At 41.7% G+C, this 25,824-nt stretch overlaps 1 protein-coding gene across 6 annotated transcripts in view; it reads left to right on the top strand.

Moving 5' to 3' along the window:
* The window catches only part of enox2 (ecto-NOX disulfide-thiol exchanger 2), a 192,725-nt gene that overhangs the window by 161,988 nt on the left and 4,913 nt on the right, over nucleotides 1-25,824 (top strand). For all 6 annotated transcript variants that reach the window (XM_082504496.1, XM_082504497.1, XM_082504498.1 and 3 more), the window contains 6 exons: nucleotides 2,802-2,908; nucleotides 8,247-8,361; nucleotides 12,810-12,997; nucleotides 15,378-15,518; nucleotides 22,894-22,950; nucleotides 23,748-23,853. In XM_082504496.1, coding sequence (XP_082360622.1) covers nucleotides 2,802-2,908; nucleotides 8,247-8,361; nucleotides 12,810-12,997; nucleotides 15,378-15,518; nucleotides 22,894-22,950; nucleotides 23,748-23,853 — 714 coding nt within the window. The remainder of the gene's footprint in view (nucleotides 1-2,801; nucleotides 2,909-8,246; nucleotides 8,362-12,809; nucleotides 12,998-15,377; nucleotides 15,519-22,893; nucleotides 22,951-23,747; nucleotides 23,854-25,824) is intronic.

The following is a 25,824-nucleotide window of genomic DNA, read 5'->3' as shown; positions in this document are numbered from 1 at the left end:
ACTGACAGAGGCGAGGCTGCCAGACACTGGCGCCACCGGGCCCTCTGACCACCACCAGTAGGCAACGGGTGAAGCGTCTCGCCCAAGGACACAACGACCGAGACTGTCCAAGCCGGGGCTCGAACCGGCAACCTTCCGATTACAAGGCGAACTCCCAACTCTTGAGCCACGATCGCCACGAAATGTTCCCTGTAAGGCTCCTGCTCCCTTTTTGTTGCATCTATAATACAAAATATTTCTTTAAAAAGTCAGAGGAATGAAAGGTTCATATTGTTGTTGGAAGAAAACACAGGAGTGGAATGTTAAGGTTGCAGGATGGACGTAGTAACATACTTTCTGCAAGAATACACTGGAGAGCAAGCATGTACAGGGAATGCTTTGCACACTGATGTTGATAAAAAGCCAAAGGCATAATAAAATGGAGAAACCCACCTTTGGCAGCTTCAGCTCTTCAGCTGCTGATTTACACTAAAGTCTGCAACACTTTGTCACCACATGCATGTTAAATACAACGTAACGTCATTAGAGACGGTCGCTAGTTTCGCTGTTTCATTTTTATTAGATAAACAATGCACATGGAAAACACAGATGGTGGGTATATAGTTCTTTGTATAAACCAGAAAGAGAGGCAGGCCTGTTTGTTGTTGTTGTTGTTGTTATTGTTGTTTTGTATTGGCCATTCTCAATTATTTCAGCCAAACATAAATTCTTAGCTTTTTCCTGATACTGTAACTCAGCCTGTGGGGGAGGCTTTATTTGTCATAACAGTTAAAGTCTGTCTGCTTTACTACTTGCCGTCCACAAATTGTAGTTTGTGAAGCTATATGTCACCTTACAGGATGTCTCTTATCCCAAATTTAACAAAAACATGTTCACTTAATCTTTAGTGGTATCTATTGTTGCATACAGTCACATTGCATATGCCCAGGTTTTGAGATACTGGCTTCTGCTGCTACCTCACTAGATTTGAAGTTGTGTTACTTAAAGCCCTGAAAAAAACAGACTCAAAAGCACATTGCTTCTCCAGAAACTCCAGATAATTGACAGTGAAGAGGTTGTATTTGACCGACTTTCTGCCGTGTCGAAGACGAGTAGTATACAAAATGTATAAATATTTCCATATATGCTCACAGGCCTGAAAGCCTGTCTGAACATGTGCCTCTCTTCTTTCCCCTGACCATCGATTGGATCCATCAAATTACAGGGTGCTGGGAAGATGATATTGATCCTTGAACTGTGCTATCTCTCACCACTCTGCAAACACACACACACCAACGCACACTTAACTGGAGGTCTTATTGGCTCCCCCTCTGCGTGAGTTAGGGCTTCTGAGATACACAGACCACCCATGACCACCTGCATGACAACAGACAGGTAGCTGGTGGTGGAAAAATCACTCAGTTGATGTACTGCACATAAGACAAAATCTGACACAGAATATATTTAGACCCAGAGCAGCTGTCCCCAACCACATCGCTTCCAGAGTAAATGGAGACCCTAAAGTTAAAGGTTCTGGCTTATTGCCTCGTGCTAATTAGGCACGATGACCCGAAAAAACTCAAAGTCCAGACTCGAGTCTCTACCCTTTAAACGACTTTGTAGTTACAGTCGTGTAAAAGGTTTTAGCAGCGGCATGGAGCTTATGGCATTTGCACAGGAAAAATAAATCAGGAACACTCTTACTTGAACAACTTGTTGTCCTTGGGCAAGGTTCTTGAGAGCCCACGTCTGCAGTGGAGCTGCATTGTGGTCAACGGTAGCATACTGAGAGTCGGCCTTGGTTATTTTTGGCAGCTGGCAGTTGCTGAGCAAAATGTCCCTCATTAAACAATAAGTCTGCAGCCATGCTCGCAGCTCTGAGACACTGTACTCCTTCCTTTCTTCAAGTCACATGTGAGGTACTATAATTTGTCTTTTTTAACTAGTATTAACTTCAGCATCCAAGATGTAATTATGACTGGAAAGCTGACATTTTTGGGGAAACCTGTGATATTCCCAACTGGCATTTAAAAGCACCTGAACTGACAGGAAAAAAGAAGATATGAGTAACTCTTCAGTCAGTGTCAAGATTGAATTCGGTATGTTCAAATTTGTTAGACATGGTGGTGTATTTGGCTAATCGTAAGCCACTCGGTTTAATTATACCATACCTGTTAAATGCAGATTACCCATTAATTTGCTTGCTTGTAGTAAGAAGCTGAGTGAAGTAGCTTCCCAAATATGTGCCTGGAAATATTTCAAGATAGCTACAGAACTACAAGATGTTCCTTCAGAAAATTTCAGGGGAGTTTATCCTCTGGGGTTCATGAATAACTGCCAAGTTTAGTGATCCAGTGGTTATGTTTGTGTCAGCTTGAACTAAAATAATCAATTTGTGCTATAGAGCCGTGTTGGTAATTAAAGTCAAGAGTAGACATGTGCTAAAGAGCAACTGCTCTGCAGAAACCAGTTTGTCTCATATAATTCAAGCACGCTCTGCGGAAATTGTATAATTTCTTGAACTTTTGCTTGTGGGAACTATCTGATCACTCTCCCATAGGATGATGCACTGGCATCAGCTGGTAAGTAGAACACACGCATGCATATACCACTGAACGAACACACACACTCTCTCACACACACACACACACACACACACACACACACACACACACACACACACACAGTTCTTTACATCCCTAGTTGACTCCGCTTTTTCACTCCTCTGCTCCTTCCCAACTGTCCTCTCTCTCTTTCTCTCTTTCTCCCTCTCTCTCTCTGTCTTTGGGTGGTCACTGGTCCTTCCCTGCATCCTGCCACAGTTGAACAGATTGTGTCTGTATTCCAAGCTGCTTCCAAACAAAAGGCATGGGACCATTTCTCCAAAGCTCAGCGCAAGAATCTGGACATGTGGCGCAAACAAGCAGAGGTTGGTACATTTTGATTTAACTGTGTCAATCACATCATTTATGGAAAAAATTAGTCATTATCCCACTTTGTTTTACGCCTTCTCAATGTAAAGCTCTTTAAAATGTTGTTTGATACCAAAGAGGTGATGGTAACAATAAAGAAATAATAGGAAAGGGCAGAGCCCTTGTAATAGTAAGTACTTTGACTGAAGCAAGGCTGCAGAGCAGGTGCCTTCTCAATCGAGTCATTGCGAGATCCAGGCACAGACTGAGGCCCAGACCTCTGCCCTTTCCTCCTCCACTCCTTCCTCCAGCCTTGCCTCCCCCATGAAGAGATACAAGGTGCTTGGTGAGTCTGTTTCTTCCACCCCTAAGTGTGTTCAAGAAGAAAGGTAAATCTGTACAAGCCTTCCCTGCCCTCTTCACCAATAAATTAGAAGATGTTGATTTTGGGGGGGCTTTTTTCGTTCTCTGAAGTAAATGATTGAGGGACATATATCGAGAGCTAAAAGCATATTCATTTTCAAGTCTAACAGCACTTTTGTCATCTGCTGTCTGCTTGCTATTTTCTCTCTCTGCCAAATGGAACATTAATTGACATGATGATGGGTTGTATGTAATGGAGGGTCTGGCATGTGTTGCAGTCCTGCGTCTAATGGACCATATATGAGCATATCTGATTGGTAAGTTTCTTTGAACCATAGTATGAAAAACAACCGTTTTAAGATGCAAGTTAAAGCCCAGTTAAGATGCTCATTAATAACAAAATAAGTCATAGCAGAAGCAGCAGTCAACTTGTGCAAAAAAACTTCACATTGAAGGTAGGTGGTGGTGCAAATCAGAAATGTCGCTCCAATTATCAGATGTACTGCAGAATTATGAGCATGGAAATTGTGTTTATAATGGCTCATGTTAAGGCCTCTGAGTAAGAGAAAGCAGAATGATGCATATTTAATTGCACATGCTGCCATCAGGAAAGACCCTTTTGTTTTGTTGCCATTCCTCACTCAGTCCTTAAGCAATACACTCACTGGCGAATCATACTTTTGTACATATATAAAAACATACTCTTAGATATTGAAAGTTTTCAAATCTCTTATGCTGTGAACAGTGTTTACATCAGGCCTTGGGGTTTTTTCTGTTCTTTTCCTGCCTTGCATACATTTGAGTGTACAGTATGACCCTAAATGTAAACAAAAGAGACCACGGTGGGTGGACACTGCTGCTAAATATGTCCTGATACAAGGAAACATCCCTGTTTGAAACATCCTTCGAAGTGTTTTCTCTTCAGGCTGTTTTACACTTACAATCGCTGAGAAGCGTTTTAGACACTTCGTGACATTGTGTGCTTGTCTCAAAGTGAGCGATAAGTGAAGTAATTTCAACTCTAGCTGTTGGGTTGCATAAACCCGAGTTGAGTCTTTATCTCTGGCTGTTAGGGCTCAGGGCCTGGGGGAAAGTAATCGTAACTAGCGAGGTCATATGCAACTGGTAGGCGTCTTCAAGTATAGATGATCCTAATAAATCACTCGGTGCCCTTACTCCCTGTACATTCAAACACTGTGAGGTGTTTTAGTATCTGTCAGCTCATTGCTTTGGATCAGTCTGGCACTTGAGCTTAACCTGCAGCAGGCAGAAAAAAAAACTCTTGTAAAATGTATTAAATAAATAGGGAACAATTACTCACGTTAGGTATAGAAAAAAATCAACCTCTAAGGAGGCAATGCTCCTTTATGCTTCACTGAATGCTTACAATTCCAAAAAGTGCACCTGCATTTCATGATTGCTTACAAGAAACACATCCACGCCTATATTGCTGGGTTGGTACAGTGCACTCAGCTGCGTGAGCCGGAAGCTGTTACCTTTAGTTATATATGGACGTGTAACAAGAAGTGTGAAAGGCAACTACACATGAAGGTCAGAGAACCAAAACAATGGGTTTAAAAAGTCAAAAACTGCATGTGGCTGTAGAGGTGGATGCTTCGACTTTAACCATTAAAGCTGATCATTTCTTTACATTACTATCAAATAATGGTTTTATTTTGTTCATGCCTATCTGTCTTAGAGGCTGTAGTGCTTGCAGCCGCTGTCCAGTGTATAGAGAATAGGTAAGTAAGTGTGTTTGTTTGGGGACAGTTAGAGCTGGGCGATAGAACGATAACGATATGTATCGCGATATAACTTTTACTCGATAGAGAAATTAAGCTATCGCGATAGACCTCGCAGCTCTTGTCCTCAAAAAAAAAAAAAAAAAGGTCAGCCAATCCAAATTAAGTAGCGCAGAGCCGAACCAATCACAGCCGCAGCGTCACGTCGCGTGACTTGTTACATACAGCACAAGTGCCAAGCCGCACGTGTGTTTGTTTGGGAAGCAGCCAGCTCGTAATGGAGGAAATGAGTGCGCCGACTAGAAAAATCAATCGAGCGTGACCGAAGAGAAAACAGATGATGGTTCCAACGCCGGAGAGATTGTCAAACGGAAGAGCCATAGAAGTTCCGTAGTGTGAAGGTATTTCGGCTATTTCAAGTCTGACAAAAAACAGAGTAGCGTGCACTGTAAATTGTGCCGAAAGCAAGTCTGGAAATACAATAAACTGGTGCATGCGTCACACTGTGCGCCACGTTATTGTTTCGGTGAAATGAATTTCTACAATACTGTTACTGTTAATTCTACTCTCTGCAGTGTTTAAATGCTTACATATACACACAGTTACTGTCCCTCCACACATACGACTCGGTTCTGCTTCTATGCCCCAGCTTTGTTTACTTTTTCCCACCGAGGCTTCTAGACTTCTGATTGGCCAACATTTCTGCACGGTTAGGAATCTAGCGCCACCTGCTGCTTTGGCATGTTCATAGCAGCGTTTTCCTTCATTTCTGCCTTTATGTGTGGACGGGATTATTTTTTAAAACGAAAACGGAAAATCTCCGTTTTCAAAAATACCCGTGTACGTGTGGACGTAGCCTCAGTCTCTGACTGGAAGCGCTAATTCGTCATTCGGCTTTTGTCAGACTAAAGTAACTGTTTGAAAAGCTAAGCTATACAACAAGGAGAGATTGAGAATTTTCCTTTTAGTTCTCAGTTTATTTGATATTGACAAAAGTTAGTCAGTTTTGTCTGTTCTTCTGTAAAACAAACTAAGATTTATTTTTAGAATTAATATTTTGTTTCTAAGTGGAATTGACAATTTAGTCTGTTTCGTTTGTTCTATTTTGAAACTTAAACGCTTTAGCGGCTGCCTTTTGTGTAGTTTGCAATATTTGCCTTTATCTATCTGAAAAAGTCTCATGTTCCTTAAGTACATCTACCCTGTTGAACTTATTATGGGAAATAAATATTTAAATAAAAACAAGCTGCTGATTATTTCACATTTTACTTGTGAGCAACGGCACATTTAAATCTTACAAATATAGTTATTTGGCTTATATCGTGATAGATATCGTTATCGCCTGAAATGAAAAAAACATATCGTGATATGAAAAAATCTCATATCGCCCAGCTCTAGGGACAGTTTAACATCAGAGGCAGCCAGTATCACTCTGTGGCCTAAAGGCGAATAATAGAGGAACGGGCGGCGCTGTTGAGGAGCTGCAGCTCACAGGCAGAATCAGACAACAGCTGTCTCTCTGTTTTTATGTGGTGTGTTTGTGTACATGCAGTGGATGTGTGCTTGTGCACAGAGGGTTGTTTCTCCACATGTGCTTGTGTGTTTCGAGTACCTGTTTGACCTGTGCCACGGGCTCAGGCTGATAACATCAGCTGACAGATGGTTTTAAATGTATTTACTCTTGGGCTGCTTGGGCGGCTTTTTTGCTCCCTCCCTTAGAAATTGTTATTTCATTGATTTTATCTACTGATGGTGTTTGTAAACACAGCACTCCCCATATGTGTCTTTCTGTATTTATTTCAGTAAATACTTGTTTTCATGTTTCACTGTCTTTATTTCATTGATTGCCTAAGAGACACCCTGTTGATAATGTGTCCGTGTAGTTGTGTGTAATACATGAAGAGAATATCATGCTTTGAAAAAACTCCTTTGAAAGACACTAGAGGCTCATGCAGGCTTGTTAAGTGATGGCTTGTATGTTTTGCTTTTGTTCTAAAGCATAAATCATATATTTAATGATTTAACCCTTGTGTTGTCCTCGGGTCAAAAATGACCCCTAGGTGTATGGCAAACAAGTGTATGGGAATCCCGAGGACAACACAAATAAATGGAGGTCAAAGTTTAAATCACTTTTGATCGCTAAATGCTGTAAATGAGTGAAGTCGCAGGAGAGAGGAGTATCATGGTGAGATGATATTGATCGATGCCTTTGGCTTTAAATCGGCTGCCTCAAAGTTCAACCGTTAAGCTGCAACAAAGGTTGAGCTCTATAGATGATTGTGCAGCTGTTATATTAACAACTGCTTTTATTATATTCATTAATATGTGTTGCATACATGTGTGAATCAAGTCCTCACCCCTTTTGCAGCACAAGCTAAAATATTAGGCCTGTCAGAGCATGTAATCGTGTATCTAATGCGTCGTACATCTAAATTAGCTGTGCATTATAATTCTTTCGAGATGTATATTTTACACTAAAATGCAAGCATGTTACATAAAGGTCCAGACACAGACCAACCAATGAAGATGTGGTAGGATAGTCTTAGTATTAACAGTCGACCATATGTTTATTCGTTTGTTGGTTTTGACTTTCTCTCAGCACAAACCTGGAAGGTTTTGTCTCAATTACAGCCACTCCATTTCAGTGGTATGACCTTAATCTTTAAACCATTTTGAAACCTGCTTCTGGTTACTGGTCTCCAGATGGATGTAGTCATTAGCGATTCTGTCTGTGAGGGTGAAATGAAATGGAGAAGATTGGTATTTTACAGTTACTGCTGGTGTTTCCAGATGTGCCCTCAATTAGAATAAAACATGGGCATAAAAACCAGCAGCAGGCGCAATGTGCACCGAGACACTTATCATGGTTTGTTGTTGTGAATCAGTGTGTAGTGAAATTGAGGAGCTTTGATTTCATTGACAGATGGTAGAGTTGCATTTGTATGGCTGCTTTAATGTGTACTGTTTTTCTCCAAGTACAAAACGGTGAGGTCTCATTGTATATGTGCTACCATATACCCCATTTCCGAGCCATAGAAGGAACTGAGCCCTAGCTCTGATATCATCCTTTTTATCTCTCTGCAGCTGCACTCCTTTGTTCTGTACCAATATGTTAAAAGTTTTCCTTTGCAGCTCAGTTTTCCTTTAGCGTCAACTTTGAAGGAGTTTACTGATCAGCACCTGCTAAAATGTGCATCACTCTGGAGTCTTTGCAGTTTTGACCCGTCGCTCTTTTCACTGTGTTTTGCAGGAGATTAGAAACATGCACAACGAGCAGCTGATGGGCATCAGACGAGAGGAGGAGATGGAGATGTCTGATGATGATATGGAGGATGCCCCTGACAGCAAGGACTCTGAGGACTCAGGTATGCATATGCATCCACAGTTCAGCACTTCTGTCATCTTGACAGGAAGTACACTGATCACGATTTCCAAAGGATCAGCACAGAGACTGTTAAATAACTGAGGGAGACAGCTCTGTTTGACTGAAACGACAGTAATCATCCCCCAAGCACCTGACATGCCTGCATGAATAAAAAAACACATTCAGACTACATCAAGTTGCTGACAATATGCAGGCTAGCCTGAGTTAATGTTGAACATAAGTGCTGAATGTCATTCACCTCAGTCCACCCCAGTGAATGTACACATAGGAGCATGTACATGTGCCAATCTGTCCACATCTGCCAGCTGCCATCTAATTTCAGATTGGGGTATCACTGAAGTGCCATAATCTTCTGTTGCTCCCTCAAAGGAGACTCTTTGTGTTTGCTGAAGCAACAAAAGTTAATGATGCTGCTAATCCCTCAAACCCCATAACAATAACCCAATAATTCTATAGTAGTCATTGGTGCAACATGCAGGGAACCACATGTGAGGCCTCTTCATCCCATGTTCTGTGCCTCTTTTCATGTCTCAGATGTGTGGTTTCTTCTTGGCTGTTAATCAGCCTGATCTCTGCCTTTTGCTAATATGACAGCATCTCTAATTAGCATGCAAATGTATGTAAATGCACTCGTCACTTCAGCCCCTTCTCTTTTGCAGCCTTGCTGTTTAGCTATCATTAATCAGCATTGCTGTCAAAGACCTGTCATTTCGCTCAATGCTGCAGGATTGGCTGAGGTGGCAGGTGTTAATGTGACACTTTTTCGTATTTGTGTTAACAGGCTGAGTGTTGCACCCCCCCCCACACACACACACACACACACACACACACACACACACACACACACACACACACACACACACACACACACACTCTCACACACACACACACACACTCACACTCACACTCACTAACCTTTAAGCAAACGGGCATGTTTACACGTCAACCATCCCGGCTAAAAACACCTGTGTTATGACTGCAGCCTCTTAAAAAGGGAATCGATGCTCCGCATCTGACTCATGTACAGAATAGAAGGCAAAAGAGCCGCTTCTGTGCATGACTGTACACCCGAAGGTGTATGCTTACGTGCACACTCGCGGATATCTGCAGGTCGATAGCTTTGCCTGTTACGTAACAGAATCTGGCCAAGCAGTTGACATCTCCTCACACCAAGCTGATGAGGCTCTCAGATCAATACACTTCTCACCTCAAACCTTCATTTTGCTGGTAGGAAAGAGCACACACAAACCCAGCGTGGACACACACACACACACACGCCCAGCAAGAGTTCATTAACACTGCCAATGGTCCTCCATGATAGACTGCAGGCAGCACTCGTGAACACCCACACAAAACCTAACAAGACATGCTTTCATGCACACACTCACTCACACAGGATGGGGCTTATCTCCCCAGTCCAGTCAGTGTGTTGCAGTTTCCCAAAGAGCTTCTGCTCAAGGCTTGCAGTAGGAGAGCAGAACCGATATAGTAGTGGACATCTTTGGAGCTAAGCAGATCTCATGGAATAATACCTCCTCACAATCTACTCCTTTACTCAGTAGGTCAGGTCAAATGTCCAGATGAGAGCTACTGGCTAGAACACTCTGGTATTATTACAGCTTTGAGTACATTAATATATACTACAGGTGTTTGATCCCTGGACATGGTATATAGAAGTGACAGTGCTCCACCAACTTGACAGCATTGTACTGTTGGACTTTGGGCCCTTTTGTGTTAGAATGCTTGAAAAGTAGCTAAATATCATTTACATTTGGTTACCCAGTCTGCTTTCTAAAGGGGACCTACAATGCTTGTTTGCTTAACTACCCTTTCTGCTTTGGTTTAAGGGGGATGGGGGGAGGCCCCTTTTTCAGCTGACATAAGGGTATATCCTGGACAGATCAGCAGTTTAGAATCACCAATTAGCTTTACACACACATCTTTGGACTACTGGAGGAAAGCAGAGTGCCTGGAGAAAACTTACACAGAAACAATGAGAGCATTCAAACACCACAAAGCGAGCCCGCAGCTTACAGCAACCTTTTCTCCTGTGAGGACACTAACCACCTCTGCCTTATGCTCATTTCCAAAGTCTTGTTTTCATTCGTGGACTCTAAAATTGTAGCTTTGTATCAGTAACAGTTTTGTAAAATCTGTATTTATCTTATACTGTGGATTAGTGCAAACCCCTCAGCTTGGTCCAGCCAGTCACTGGTCTAAAACAAGCTGCTTTCGTTCCCTTCCTCTTTCCTTTCCCAGCGTTTCTTTGATTTGCTACCCCTACTAAAAGCGTTTGAACAGGAGTTGTTGGGGCCGTCTTTCACAGCTAGTGCTGTTGGCCTGGTGTGGCCATATCAGTTTATCCAGTGTCATTGACATTTTACAGAGCCCAGAGTAGAAAATATGCCTCAAAGTAAACATTTAGAGCAGCTCGAGCTTTTGGCTCACAGGGATAACTTTCATATATATTGATCTCAGTGTTTGAAAGTTCTGCAGTGCTTAGTGTAAGCATGCACTACACAGAAAATAAGGAAAAGCATTATGGGTAGCAATGTAAAGTTTTCTCCAAGCTTTCCTCCCTGGGTCAGCTATAAAATTTCATATAGTGAACTTGTTCATCAGTCTGGATTTACTCAAAATGTGATGCGAGTTGTTTTTTCTTTTTAATATCTTGCCAAGCCGCTGTCATTCAAGTTATGAAAGGGAAGGAGCCTCTGGTTCCAATTTCAAAATGTCTTTGAATGATATCCTCACTGTTAACCTGGAGACACAGCACTTTCTCAGTTGATCAAACATCGTATGTATTTGTTTTGCTATAAGCGGGGATTAAATTGGGATTTGTATGAGGTTCATAAGTGTAACTTATAACTGTGACTGGCAGAAAAATATTTCTGCATACAAAAGGTCCATATTGAAGTAAAAAAAGTTGAAGCATCAAACTTTAAAGATGGGAATTAATAATCATGGTCCAGCCTTTCTTATAATTACATCAAAAGGAAAATTCTTTATAGACATTATAAGTGATGTTTCACTGCTTTCAGTACTTTGTATTGAACAGTGTGCAAATGTAAGCTAACCCTGCTAGCAGTGGAACCTATTGGCTAGCTTATTGTAGCAACTGGCTAACTGAAATAGACTTTCATGAAAGGAAACTACAATAAGCTTCTGTGTCACTTTTCTCACCTAGGTCTCTCCCTAGCTTGAGTCCATCTTCTCCTGGCATCTATTTTATCTGAATGAAAAAACAGACAAACTCACTGGGAGACCACACTTCATGCACACTACATTATTCAGTTCACTGTTAAACCCAATGGTTTGTTTGAAAATGTATTTTAGTCCTTGGCTGAATTATTAAGATAAAGAATTACATACGTTGTTAAAGATAGATCTGTGAGGCTGGGTGTCGCCTGATGGCAGTGAAAAGTAAATGTGCCTGAGCTGAAGTCCAGGATATAGCAGTGAGTTGTTGCCAGCCGTGATACTCTAGCTGGCATGATTTTCATCTTGTGAATCTGTATGTGTCTGTGTGCAGACGTGGCAAAATGTTTCTCTGGCAAAACCTGCACCAAAGGGCGTGTCTGCCTCTGGATTTTAGCAGATCTGAAATTTTCCAGGTGTTCAGTTTAGATCAAAAAGAAGCCACATCTCAAAAATCACCGTAGCCTGACTTGTGAACACAAAGTACTATTTCGATGATATATTTATTACTAAATTCGATTTTTACCAATTATATATCAGAAACATAACACGTCGCAGGTAACACGATCCCATCACTACACATTCTTTAGCTTTTTCTTCAACTTTATTTCTGAGATATCAGTTTTTGACCATTATTTCTGACCTTGATGGCTGCCTTTGTGCCTCAGCCATTATTGTTGGGTAGCTGAAGCCAGTCAGAGGTGCAAATCAAAGTGGTTGCAAACAGAAAATGCTTCATTATATTATCAGGAATATGGTATGTAAATTTCATGCCTATCCAAGTGAAAGAAATCCTCCAACTGCGAATAAAATAACAGTGGGTAAAATAATGGGATGTAAACCAAGCTTTCTGGAGCTTTGATGTCAGCTGCTTTGTAGATAAATACCATCTTTTTCTGTCATGCTCTGTCCTAACTCTTTTGTTATCAACGCTCTAATAGTCACCTGCTGCTGTTGCCTCTGTGAATGAGGAGTGATGCAATCATGACTGCACATGTCACTGTCAGAGGTGCAACCTTTACTATCTTCTTTGTGTTTTAATATATACGTCTTCAGAGGACAAACAGCTCGGGGAAAACTCAAGAGCACCGTATCAGGAGTGACACAGTAAAACTGAGCCTTATCTCAACTGGAATTTGTATTGTTAGGGGTGTTAAATGAATACATGGAATGACCGGTGGCGATCCATGATAACCAGAATATTTAATTTTCTCTGTGTTTATTATGTAGGAGTTTCCCAAGCAGAGGCATTAAAGGAGGAGAACGACTCCCTACGCTGCCAGCTGGACGCCTACAGGAACGAGGTGGAGCTGCTAAAACAAGAACAAGGCAAAAATCAGCCAATTAGGAGCGAGGAGGACAACACTCACTCACAGCAGCTCAGCTTCCTGCAGCAGGCTCTACAAGGCATGCAGAAGGTGATGCTTATTGTCTACACAGAAGCATACAGAGACACCATCTTCCAGCCTTCTGTCCATCAGTGGGTTTAATCTCCTATTGGTTCCTGTCGGCACTGGGTACTTTGTACCAACAAGGTCGCTCAGGTTAACTCGTTGAATTTTCTATGCAAGCTGAAACCTTCGCTGTCATTTATCCATGACCCAGCACTTTAAATGGTAGCTAAGTGCTATTTGGGAGCACGTAGAGAAGCACAGTTGTCTGGAGCATCTGTGAAGAGCAGCTGAAAAATATTTTTACTGGAACACTTGTTCACTGTCAGAACGGGTTTTATTTGGAACTGGAGAGCTATGTGCTGCGATTCAAACAGCATGTTCTTGGAACGAACCCAAGCCTATTAAAACCATTTCAGACCATTTAATCAAAAAAAGATATTGAAAAAACATTATTAGGATTTTAATGACATGAACTAGGTTTCAATCTAAAAGTTGCTGAATAACTTTTTACATTTCCTACTTTGAAAAGAACCCATCTAAGTGTTTTAAAACATTTGGGCATCTTTCTTTGCCTTTAGACAATAATTCTGATGGCAAAAGACCCAAACGGGACAGGCAAAAGACCTCAACCCCAAGGTCAAGGAGTGAGGTCAAGTTTTCTGAAAGATAGGAGGCTGAGGTGGTCAGTAATGTCACAAAGCATGTGCAGACATTTTACAGGTTCAAGTCTACAAAGTTTAGTTAATAGGCTCCTAAAACTCCAAAAATAATTTGACTTCATGCATCCTCACATGCAGCATTATCTTTTCATGCACCTCTGGACCCATTTTCGTTCAGCTCATGTTTTACATCCCTACACAGAAGTGTTTTTTCTGGTCCCCTTGTACTTGTGCCTCCACAGTGCCTGCAGAGTTTCCACCTGGTTTCCAGATTGTGGAAAATTGCAGTCAGAACAGTCTGGGGACAAAGTGAAGGTGCAAAGTGACCCAGATCCCCTGGATCACCCTCCTGACCCTACACGCCTACATGCTGGGTCACAGCTGAGGACACACCTCTCATCACCGCTGTTGATCCTCTACAAGGAATTGGCTTTAGTATTTTTTTATGTTTTAGGGGGAAAAGCAGCCACACTGAAAGCTGTCCAAAAGTAAAGAAGATAATCTTTAAGACTATATTGGCTAAGTCATTTAAAGTTTTTATTATTTGTATGGGTTACCTTTGGAGCCTTTTATTCTTGACCTTGAAAACAGCAGATCAGCAAACAGTTTTATAAGGTCTGTTGAGTCGTTCTGCAGCAAAATGGGGAAACAAGGACATGCGTAAGTTCAATTAACTCTAATTCTGTTTCAGCATTGTGAACCGGATCTGCTGATTAAGATCAAAACGATCACTGAAATATTATCTTAACTACTAGATCTTTACCTGACAGCTTAATAATCTTTCTAAATTTGAAATGAGCAGCCATAGGCTGTCAGAAATCCTTAAATCTGCCTTTACAATGCTAAAGTTTGACTCACTCTGGGTGTCTCAGGTAATGGAAATTATGATCAATTCATGTTTAGAAGAAGAAAAATCCATTAAACCCCCACTGCTCATTTCTGCTCACGGAGAGTAATTACCTTTCCAACTTGCATATCCCGTGGTGTGTTTATGAAAAGATTAGGTGAATGGATTAAATGAACTGGAAGGCGCTGCAATGGGATACCTCTCCTTTGTCAGCGTCCACACGTTGTATTGCAGAGTCCCTCAGACTAGAAAGTAAACAAAAATATCAGCACATACTGACAACCTTGTCTCGTATTCTTGTGAATTATAGTGTAACAGACAAAAAGCACTGAGTGATTAGGAGTGCAGGCGAACATTTCTAGCTGCAAAGACCCCCCTCCAACAAGCGTACCGCCTTTGTGTTGAAATGAACACAGAAGGTGGATCTTTTTATCTGTGTTCAGGAAGAAACGTCAGACAAATTGGACACAAATCTAGGTGTTAGCCTTCAAAGCTTTCTCAAAACTGGTTCTTCTGGTACTCAAAGCTAAGCATGAAACCCAAATGAGCGTTCCGATTAACATCCCTATTAAGAGTTTTTCTTCTATATTCATGCATATTCATTTTTGACTGAAAGATCTGCAAAATGATTCCTCTTGGACACATGCACGAGAGCAGAATTTTTCTTTCTGTAAAAATGTTTATTAATCATATAATTCACATCCATATCTAATTGCTTTTTTGTATTGAGCTGAAGTTCCAATTACCAGTATGGGGATTAGATGCTAAATATTAATGAACAAATGGCGTATTGTTCCTCTGCTTTCAGAGCAGGTTGATTATGAGGTTAGCATTGTCACGGTTAGTTAGCTCACAAAGGCATTAGTGGCTTAATGTGCTCGTTTTTTTGTTTTTACAGCAACTGTTAAAAATGAGGGAAGAATTAAAACAGCGGGAGGCCGAGCTGGAGAAGAGTTTGGAGGAAAAACAACAGCTGAAGAATCAAGTGCAGAACCTGAAGGAAGGTCTCCAGAACCTGCAAAACGCACACGTAATGCAGGTAGGTGACAGACATGCACGCTTTCACTGGGAACATGTGAGCGTTGCCATTCTGCGTTTCATAGGAGAGTGAGTTTGTTTGTTCGAACAGTTATTATTCTGCACTTTAATGGGAAAGAAATTAGTCCGAGGCCTTCAAGAAGTTTCAGTGCACAAAAGAAATTAAAGATGTAAATCATAAATAAATAAACAGCGAGCAATGTGAATGCTGCAGTAAGTAGTCTGGGGTTGAGAAAATCACTTTGAACTAGTTTAAAGCTCTTCTAAACTCATCAGGATCCCAAAATGGCCACATTGGGTGGAAAAACCAGTGTGCTTGACTGCAAACAAACCATTCAATGGTGGCTGAACCATATAAATATCAAACTATACATGAGAACCTTTGTGCTCACAGTTACATGTATAAAGTCTGAAAAAAGAAATTGATGCACTTCAGCATGAATCGTGGCTCAAGAGTTGGCGGTTTGTCTTGTAATCGGAAGGTTGCCGGTTCGAGCCCCGGCTTGGACAGTCTCGGTCGTTGTGTCCTTGGGCAAGACACTTCACCCGTTGCCTACTGGTGGTGGTCAGAGGGCCCGGTGGCGCCAGTGTCCGGCAGCCTCGCATCTGTCAGTGCGCCCCAGGGTGGCTGTGGCTACAATGTAGCTGCCATCACCTGTGTGTGAATGGGTGGATGACTGGATATGTAAAGCGCTTTGGGGTCCTTAGGGACCAAGTAAAGCGCTATACAAATACAGGCCATTTACCATTAGCATGAATGGGGTCTTCAAAATATCAAAACTGGAAAAAAGGACAGACTGCAATGAGATTTCTGACTTTTACTGGAGGTTTCGTTCTCATTTTCCTCCCTGGAGTGTTTATTCGTTTTTTAAACCACGGTATAATCAAGTTTTTCATTTGTAATTTTACTCCAAAAAATATTAATGTTGCAGCGTTCATGTTGTAAGTAGTTCAGTAAAATGACATTTATGAATTCCCTCTGTTTATGTAATAGTAATGTGCCCTACTAAAAAGCAAAAGAACATTTTAACTAATACCCATTTAAAGGCCTGTGTGTCATTTGTGTATTCAAACATTTTTCAGTGTCTGCAGGCATCCATAGAAACAAATTGAGCTAGTAAACTATAGCTGCACCATATCTTCCAGGTAGTTCCATTTTCAGCTGCTTTCAGCTCTGATCACTTGATTTGTTGACTGAAAATCAAAGTATAATAAAATAATAATCAAAAAATAAAAGAACTTCTCTCTTTTACCTTCTCTTAAGTGATGTTTGGTGGCATTATTCCCCTTGTAAATGGTAACAGACTGAATGTAATTGTTCTCCATCTCCAAATCATTTCATCCAAATGGCAGCTTGTTGCTGTAGCTGACTGTAGAGCAGAAATATGACCGTCGACGTTAATTGCAAAACTAACTGGTGAGTTTCAGCCTCTGTTTTGTTTATTCGGTTGCACCATTTCTGCTTGTGCTTCGACTGTGCTGGCTACATCAAACGTTTGAAAAAAATTCAGTCCACAGCAAAGCTTGACCTAGATCACAACCTGGTATTCACTTAGTCTTTCTTTACAAATTTTCATTTTGTTTTGGGGCCAAACTCAGACCTGCACAAGAAACTGAAATCTGTACAGCTGTGCACAAAAACTTCAGAGAGGAAGGTGCACACGAGTCACAAGCCTGACCTGCTGTAAATTTGGCCAGTGCCACTTTGAAGGTCACCATCTTGTTCACTTCTGAACTACTTTCAAGTGGGAATGCTATTTTTGGCTCTCTCATAGGAAGTGCTTCTTATGCATTCTTCCTCTTTAACGTGTCAAAATGGGAATGTTTCAGCTTTATTTTCATTTTCGGGATCTAGATGAAGGGAGGCAAATTTGGCAATCTAGTGATGCGGGTTGTGAGTGAAGATTGTGTTTGCGCAGCCAACAAACTCCTCTGTTTTCACTGCGCGCTGTGAACCAGCACACAGTGGCACTTCCAGTTTTCTCAGCTGAAACTTCTCTGGCAGACGCCTCAGGACAGTACAGTAAAAGTCCACATTAACAGTCTCACCCTGGGGAACCAACTCACGATGCACAACCCAGTGGGGGAAAAATGGGATTTGTCTGAGTGTTTTCTCACCTGAAGCGCCGCCTTAAGCCGTGGAAAGTTTGGACTCCACTGCGAATTCATATAGTATACAGTTTAAGTGATCAGAACAAGGCTTACAGAGACCAATCTGTAGTAGATGGTTTCTGCACATGGTCAAGAAGATGACCTATGAGAAAATGACATGAGCTAAATGTAAATCAAACGAGGCTTTAGATTTTCATGTACCCATTTCTAGAGTTTTTAATTCAGACCTTATTCAGTGTTTAAGCTGGACTACACAGAAGACTGGGCTGTGGTGCCTCTAAAGCACCTCTCCCTTGGTCAGCCAGAGTCTCATCTTTGAGTGGGTGACAGCACACTGAACCAGAATGTAGCGTTATTTCACCAAAAACAGCGATCGCTCGTAGCAAGGCTTGTTTTTCTTTTAAATAACTCCCATAAGGCCAACTTTCCGCACGCACCCTCAACAGCATCCTGCCCAGTCGGGTACATTTAATCAGTCTCCACAGGCTCTTCAATCATTATCTCTACATCCTTACTATCATAAAATGAAAACCTGCCCTTGCTGCCTCATTATAACAATGCTGAGTATTTCAAGGCCCTTATCGTTATCCAAGTAACATACCTAGGTGTAAACAGAGTTTTTAAAAGCTCTCTGCAGAACATCCATGCCAGCAAAAAGATTACTGCCAAAATAAATACCTTCAGCCTTTAGGTTGTAACCTGTTTGTCTAACAGTAAGGCAGCGCCAGCAGCAACTCCCATCTCACCGTGCCCTCGTCTGCACCAGATAATGCAGTTTTTAAGGGTTTTTCTCTTCTGTGAGGCAGGCTGGCTAACCATCTGAACTGTATGTTCTCACAACACCCGCATGACAAAAATACCAAAGAAATTAATTCACTTTTTTAACTAGAAACACATTGAGCACAGTTGACCAAACTCAAATGGTTTCTTCCCTTTTCTGCAGCTGCGATTTTATGTCACGCCGACCACCAGCCTTACCCAGTCACGCGCTCTCAGTCCTGAACATTTTGTCCTTTGTGTCATGCATCTGCACCGGCATCACACAAAGCAGTGTTTTTTTTCTCTCAGAGAGGCTGTAACTAACAGCGATGTCAGAGTATGGTCACCAGATTGGGGGATATTACCTGCCAGATAGGAGCCACGTGGCCACACCTGCTGCTTTATTCATCTACATTGGTGTTTTTGGGAAAAGACTGCTAGTAACAAAGTGCCTAAAGATGCAATTTCAAATTGATTCTTTGCTCAGTCGTCTGTGTTGACATAACACTGGCTCATCCCTTGAGTTAGGTGCCTTTGTAATGCTTGAGTGATTCATAGGTCAATGTTAAGTGGTTCCGCAAACAAACAAAAGCATTCCTCTGAAAGCAGTCGGGTACAAGGACTGGAATGAAAATGAGTGAAACCTTTGAAAGACCTTCAGAAAGCCTTAAGAACTATTGCTCAAGACCACTTAAAAATACAAGAAAGTCTGGCTCCTTGGAAGCAAAATACAAAGAAGTGAGGAGTCCAGCGCTGTCTGTAGGGCTGAACAATGAATCTAATTTTCATTTCAGTTACATTTCAATTCAGTTTAAGCTCGCAGTGATGAGTAAAACAAGGTGATTTAGATAAAACGACTACTGTGCCACTCTTAAAATGACTCTTTAGTAAATTTAGTATTTTTCCGAACTGAGTAATTGTGGTAAATGGTCATCTGAATGTTGATCACGATAAAAGGATTTTTGCCACCATCGAGCAACCCTGCCTACCCCAAAAAAACACATTAGTTAAATGTGCTTCTTCCACTGAGACACATTTTTCCATTTAATATTCATTCGTGTCAAGCTGTATTACTGCACTCTTCCACTGACAGACGCACAATCCTCAATCTTATAAACAATTTCAGTTTTCATCGGTCATTTTTCTCTGCTTGCTGTGTCATGTTTACTAATGTTTCAGGTGTTGTCCCATGCGCCGAGTGCTAAAGTGCTCATGTTTGTTAATGTTCCTTCTCGCTCGGTATAATGAGAGAAATGGCTGTCATTAAAATGAGCCTCGGGTTAAATCGCCTATTAAATTGGATGATAATACAAACGAAAGGCTCTCAAACTATGTGGGAGCCTCTGCGTGTGTTGTCTGTTAGCTCGGAGATAACAGGTTTCATGCGACGCCGAGCTGAGTTAGTCATTTGTTAACGGATCTCTTCTTCTTCCGATCAGCTGGAATGACAGGGTTGTCAATAGCTTGTTAAGAGTGATGGGTTTGATTAGAAATGTGTCCCTCCACAACTGTGAGCCCTGGGAAATATGCTAATTAAATTCTTGCATATGGGCAAACATGAATCATGAAAGACAGTCTCATTAAAGGGAGAAAGAGAAATCAATTTTGGGGCGTTGCTTTCTCCGAAGATTAGCAGGCAATGTAGGATGATTTGTCATGCCGAGGACATCTCTCATGCCATCAGTTCTTCTTCACTGGTTCAGTCACTGTCCTTACTGTCAGCGAGCTGTCGCCACATATCACTTCACCGATGCAAGTGCAGGTCATTGAAGCCATTAACCTTATTATTATGATCACAACAAACATCTTTATCATTTCTTTGTATGTATTTTATTGTCGTCACTAAGAGTTTTCCGTTGGGATTTATCGGCTGCTTTCCTTTGTGAGTAAAGGGGCATTTCGCTGACTTAGTATCGCAAGTTACCACTTGTGAGACGATATACATGAGAAAGCCAGGATATTCAGACTTTCAGTACCTAATATAAGGAAAGCACTTCCCATTATGCAACTCAATAGTTTATTTTCACTGGAAGCCTCCCACACTGTAAATGTAAACTCAGCATCACCCACAATTATTCCTTATGATAAAAAGCATAATTTAGAGCCAGAGGTAAGGGTAGCAATCTAAAACCAATTCTAGTTGAGTCCTTTCCATTTAATTGTATTCTTTGTAAGCTTGGCGGGTTTATCTGACAGTCTAACTTGTGGCGTTGGAGCTTTGCACACCTGAGTCAAATGCAAGCCTTTATTAAACACTGTTTTTCTGCTGTGTTTGGGTCCAGAGCCAGTAAATTGTTCCAGACAGAATATTGATTATAAATCAGTAAAGAAATTGATGTGTATGTAGAATCCATAACAGTCCATAATAACTTATAGACATAAATGACTTTATTTGTAGTAACTGCTTTTCACAAGATAAAGCTGTCTGTGAGCTACAGTGGGTCTGTTTGACACTCTGACAGCTTCTGAAGCTCCTAATTTTTATATTTTCAACTCAACTTGTTAACATAGCAGGACAGTGATCCGAAACACACCAGCAAGTCCACCAATCCAAATTAAATACACAGACTGTACATCCGTGAAAACCCGTCCTTACACCTGACAGGCTGTTTTTTTTGTTTTGTTTTTTAAGCTGATCATTTAGCAGGGGCCTGTTCTTCGTACCTCGCTAAGTAAGTTAGCTGGATTAGATTGTTGACGATTTCGCGTGATCTTTGATCGTTCGGTTCCCCGAAGCTCATCCGGGACTTGCTGTCATAGCAACAGAGCCGTAAGCGTAAACCTGCTCGGGAGCAGGTTTACTTTATGTAAACAGGATTAGATCGCGGCCACGCAGGTATGTCCACTTCATTTATACGAAAGCAACAGCGATATTTTTCCACTGTTTCACCATAAATAAATATTATCAATGTAACTAAAGATAATGCAGCACTTGATCCTTTTATTGATGTCACACAGATACATACAGGTCATTTCCTAAAAAAGGGAAATGTACTATTAATCATTCTATTACATGTATGTGATTATTACAGATGTAATTCATATTTCAGAGTAGTAATTGTAAATTACTTCGTGTAATCAAGATGAGAGACCACGGCTATAAAAGCGAAGGTGGATTTGGGAAGCCTGTTGCAGCCATGTCCTGTCCGTATACGCGACCAACCTATTGCGGAAGGTGCAAGATTGATAAGGAGAGTCCTCAGAATCCAGCGTATATTGCGGGACAGACAGGATCCTTTAGCTCAGCGCGACAGTGTGCTCATAGAGAGATATCGATATTCCCGTGAGGGTATTATTTACTTAACCAACTTGTTGACGAGGGGGTGCAGGACCACCACCTGTCTTTTTTTCCTCTGCCCTTTTCTTGGTTGCTGTTATGAACAAACTAACAGAGTATTACAGGCCAGTATTACCTTGCCAAGAGACGCAAAGCAATCTAAGAGATAAATATTACCATTCTGTAGAATACTCCTGTATTCCACTTTTACTTGTTCCCATGTTCTTGTGGGTCCTGTTGTGGCTCTAATGTGAAAGGGGATATAATATAACATATTATAATATAATATAATGCCATATGATATTGGACAATATAGTGTCATATGATAGATCTACCCTACCGCCTACTGGTGTTGGCCAGAGGGGCCGATGGCGCGATATGGCAGCCTGGCTACAACCGTAGCTGCCTCCACCAGTGTGTGAATGTGGGAGTGAATGAATAGTGGCATTGTAAAGTGCTTTGGGTGCCTTGGAAAGCGCTATATAAACCCAATCCATTATTATTATTATTATTAAATTACCTACGAGTTTGATTTGTCAGCAACTTTCTGCCAGCCCTCTCTCCTTGCTTTTGCAGCCTTTGCAGTGTTCTCTTGCGTTTTAATTAAACTCTGAAACTCCTGAAATCCCTCACTCATGAGTTCTTGCTCTGCTGCCGGAAAATACCGAGCACGCCCCTTGGACATTTTCGCCGACCAATCAGCGGGTTGCCGATCAATGTTTCTACTATCGATGCGTAGCCCCTTTTACGACACCCAGTGATGTCACATTCCTGCGTCCAGCTGTACTGATCGTCAACAGCAGGTGTGTTCGGGGAACCGGATTAGCGAGCTCACGGTTAGCGCGATGGTTTGGTCTTGGATGTGTCATTTGATCTTGGATGTAGTAAGCGACGTACGAAGAACAGGCCCCAGGTCTGCTGTGGATTACTTTGCTGTTGATGGACTAACGTATCATTAGAGCTGTTTTATATTCCAGAAAAATCAGGACGCACACTGTAGCATATTTAATAGCTGACTTGTTTGTGCCAGTTTTGACTCAGGAAGAGTTAATTACATCCATATGGAGTTTACTGTCTTAGCTTTTCTTGTTTCTTCACAATCAGCTCATATCTGGACATTATTCTAAAAATAAACAACTTTAAGACCTCCCTCCTGCCTGTCTGCATACATTGGTGCCTGGCTTGTTTCTCAGTGTGTTATTCTTCATATGTTTCTAATGTGCTACAGCTGGAGATGTCGAAGCAAGACGACAGAGGAAGCGAGGAGAGCGCTAATCAAAGCAGCGTAAGTGGGGAAAAATGCTCAGTCCTCCATAGTTTTGTCCTCATTCTCCCTTTCTTCTTCTTGTTTTCCTTCTCCTCCTCCTCCCGATTTCCCCCTCTCTCCTCTTCCAATGACATGACAGATCATTACGGGCCAAACTAGTTCACTGCAACTGCATGTGTCATTTAATAAATCACACAGACACAAGTGGGCTAGGAAATAAAGGAGTCATAAAGTCAAAACGGCTTGCACATGTGCGTATGTCTACACACCCACACACCAAGACACACTCACAGGGTGTTATGGATGGATAAAAAAAGGCCACCAGAGATCCCACACTAGAAGTGGAAATGGTACGCACCGTACTATGTAGAACAACAAACACAGACAAAATCTCTTCTGTTATGCTGCCTCTTCTCTGCCACCTGTCAGAGATCTGAAACGAGCAGCTTGATCGTTCGCCTTCCAAGTCTCTTCCCCTCTCCCTCTATTTGTTCTTTTCAAACTCGTCTCCTCTGTCCTGTCATTGTGTATGTGCGAGACACGCTTCCCTCTATTAGAAATATAGCTGCTGGCTGAATATCCTCCCTCGCCTCATTATCCCCTTCCTCATTCATTATCCCCGTTTTCATTGTCTCTCTGGATTGACATGTTGGTGGTGAAACTTTCTGGTGTGCTCGTCGCACTTATTTGTGCATGATTGTCTTTTTATTGTGTCCCATGCATCAGCCTAAATTTGAATTTGTTTACATTACGCCAGATAACTCAGTCTGTAGACTGATTCATGCTAACCGTGTGTGTGTTTTGTGCACGTGTAGGAAGCCACAGCGTCGACGGTGGTGTCCTGCAGTCAGGAGAAAGAAGGTCCCACAGAGAGGAATCCACCAAGTCCTGTCCACTCCGAGAGGGAAGCTCTGCTAGTTGGTACGCTGACACTCTGGCTTTTTCCCAGCACTCTCACTGAGACATTTCTTAACCCATGAACTGCTCAGTGGCAGGCCCGGGCCCTTCTGTGTGGAGTTTGCATCCTCTCCTCACGCTTCCTCCGGGAGCTCTGGTTTCTCACCAAAACATGCTAAGTAAATTGTCTTTTCACTGTGCCCTTTACCAGGACACAAGCTTACAGCTACATTTGATCGCTGGCTCCTGGTTACATTCAAATGCCCCTTTCTCCAGAAATGTGTGTTTCTTATATGCAGAGTTTATTATTATAACACACACCTTACTCGAGCTGCCCTCAGCATTCATGGCCCTGCAGCTGCACACAAAGTGTCAGAGTGCCTTGAAGGCAGAAAGTAGGAAGATTTGGATAAAGATTCAGAAACACCAAACATGGGAAGTCTGGATGCTGCACCAACCGCTGCATTTATGGCTTATGGGGGGAAAAAAAGGATGACGACTTCCTTGCAACAAGTAAAAATCAAGGGTTGCGTTGTTTTTCATTTTTGCAAATAGTTGCCGTGACCAGCTGCTTTCGACTGCTTAAGATTGAAATGCGATAGCACAGGTTGCCTGGTGGGAGGCAACATGTCTCCAAACAGTTGCACTCTTCCTTAGACTGACTGCAGTCGCACTCAGACAGATTGGCTGAGGTTGGCAAATAATGATCAACTATGAGATTTAACTCTGGTTGCATTCTGGTTATAATCTTATTGAAAGACCAGGTTCCACAGTGGCTGTCACTGTGCAGGTAAATCACCACCCTGCAGATACTTTTTAACTCTTTGTGAAGGAATCTCTGAATTCCATTTTTTAATCTATGAGTTTGGCAACAATATTGCAAGTTTGTGTCTCGGTCTCCAACCACTGTTTTCATTAGTGTGACTGTAGCTTCAAAGCTTCTTTTCTATAGAGCGATCACCTGTTTTTGGATTTGCCTCATGGAACATTTTACAGAAACTTTTAATCAAGTTCAAGTGTTGTTTATATTTATTGGCTTGTTTCTTCAGGTGCTTGATAGTTGTGTCAGCTTTCAGACGTAATAGTTATACAATTCTTAGAAAGAAATGTGGTGTAAAATAAGAGGAATGGCAGCAGTGTCTGTTCCTTTCTGGAAGTGAAAATCACCATTTGTCATCTTTTATGGTCTCATCAATGTAATGATCATGAGCTCTGACTCTAGCACATTCTGGTAATCTACACACAGACGCAGAGAGTGGGTGCATATTGCTCCAGCAAACGTCTGCTGTCAGTTGGAGAAGGTGTTTATTGGCTGATTTTTAAGGTGAATAAGCATGGACAGCAAAACGATTGTAGTGGGCGAATTGTTGCAAATAAATCATCGTGAATTTTAACTCGGTGTGCTATCTAAATGCACCATTAGATTCTCAGTCGGTCTCTTAATCATTGTCAGTGGAGCAGCTCCAGACGAGCACGCTGTTTGTGTTCAAGTATCGATTGACCTCCTGCAGGTGACAAAAATGAAGTCTTGGCATACTGTTTTCCTCTAAAAAGACTCTAATGCTTATCATATTTTTGCTTCGGTGTTTGACCCAGCAGAAATCATTGTTGCTTTCACTTTGTTTTGTTATTGTTGTTTGTTTTTTACTTGTTTTTGCTTCTTTTTTTCAAATCAGGGTACCTCAATGCTGCATAGGTGATTTGTAAACAGAGGTGGAGGATTACCTCTCTCCTGGCCCTGTCTGTGAGCTGATAGCAGATGGTATGTTTGAGCTAGGGGAGAGTTGGGCTTTGATGAGACAACGGCATCAAAGCCACCATTAAACACTCTCTCTAATCTGGAGCCACAATGTACAAGAGGCTCTTAACAGTAGTGGGACTCTGGGAGACGCCACTCGAAGCTCAGTCAGAGGACAGGAGAAAGAGTCAGATAAAGCGGCGTTGTGAACATACTGGTGTAGTTCATCGACGTTTTATGGGTGACAGGAGGTTTGT

This window comes from Aulonocara stuartgranti (assembly GCF_965226115.1).
Source record: "Aulonocara stuartgranti genome assembly, chromosome: 2".
NCBI classification, from domain to species: Eukaryota; Metazoa; Chordata; class Actinopteri; order Cichliformes; family Cichlidae; genus Aulonocara; species Aulonocara stuartgranti.
The sequence above is the reverse complement of the archived record's forward strand: the minus strand, read 5'-3'. Positions and strand labels throughout refer to the sequence as shown.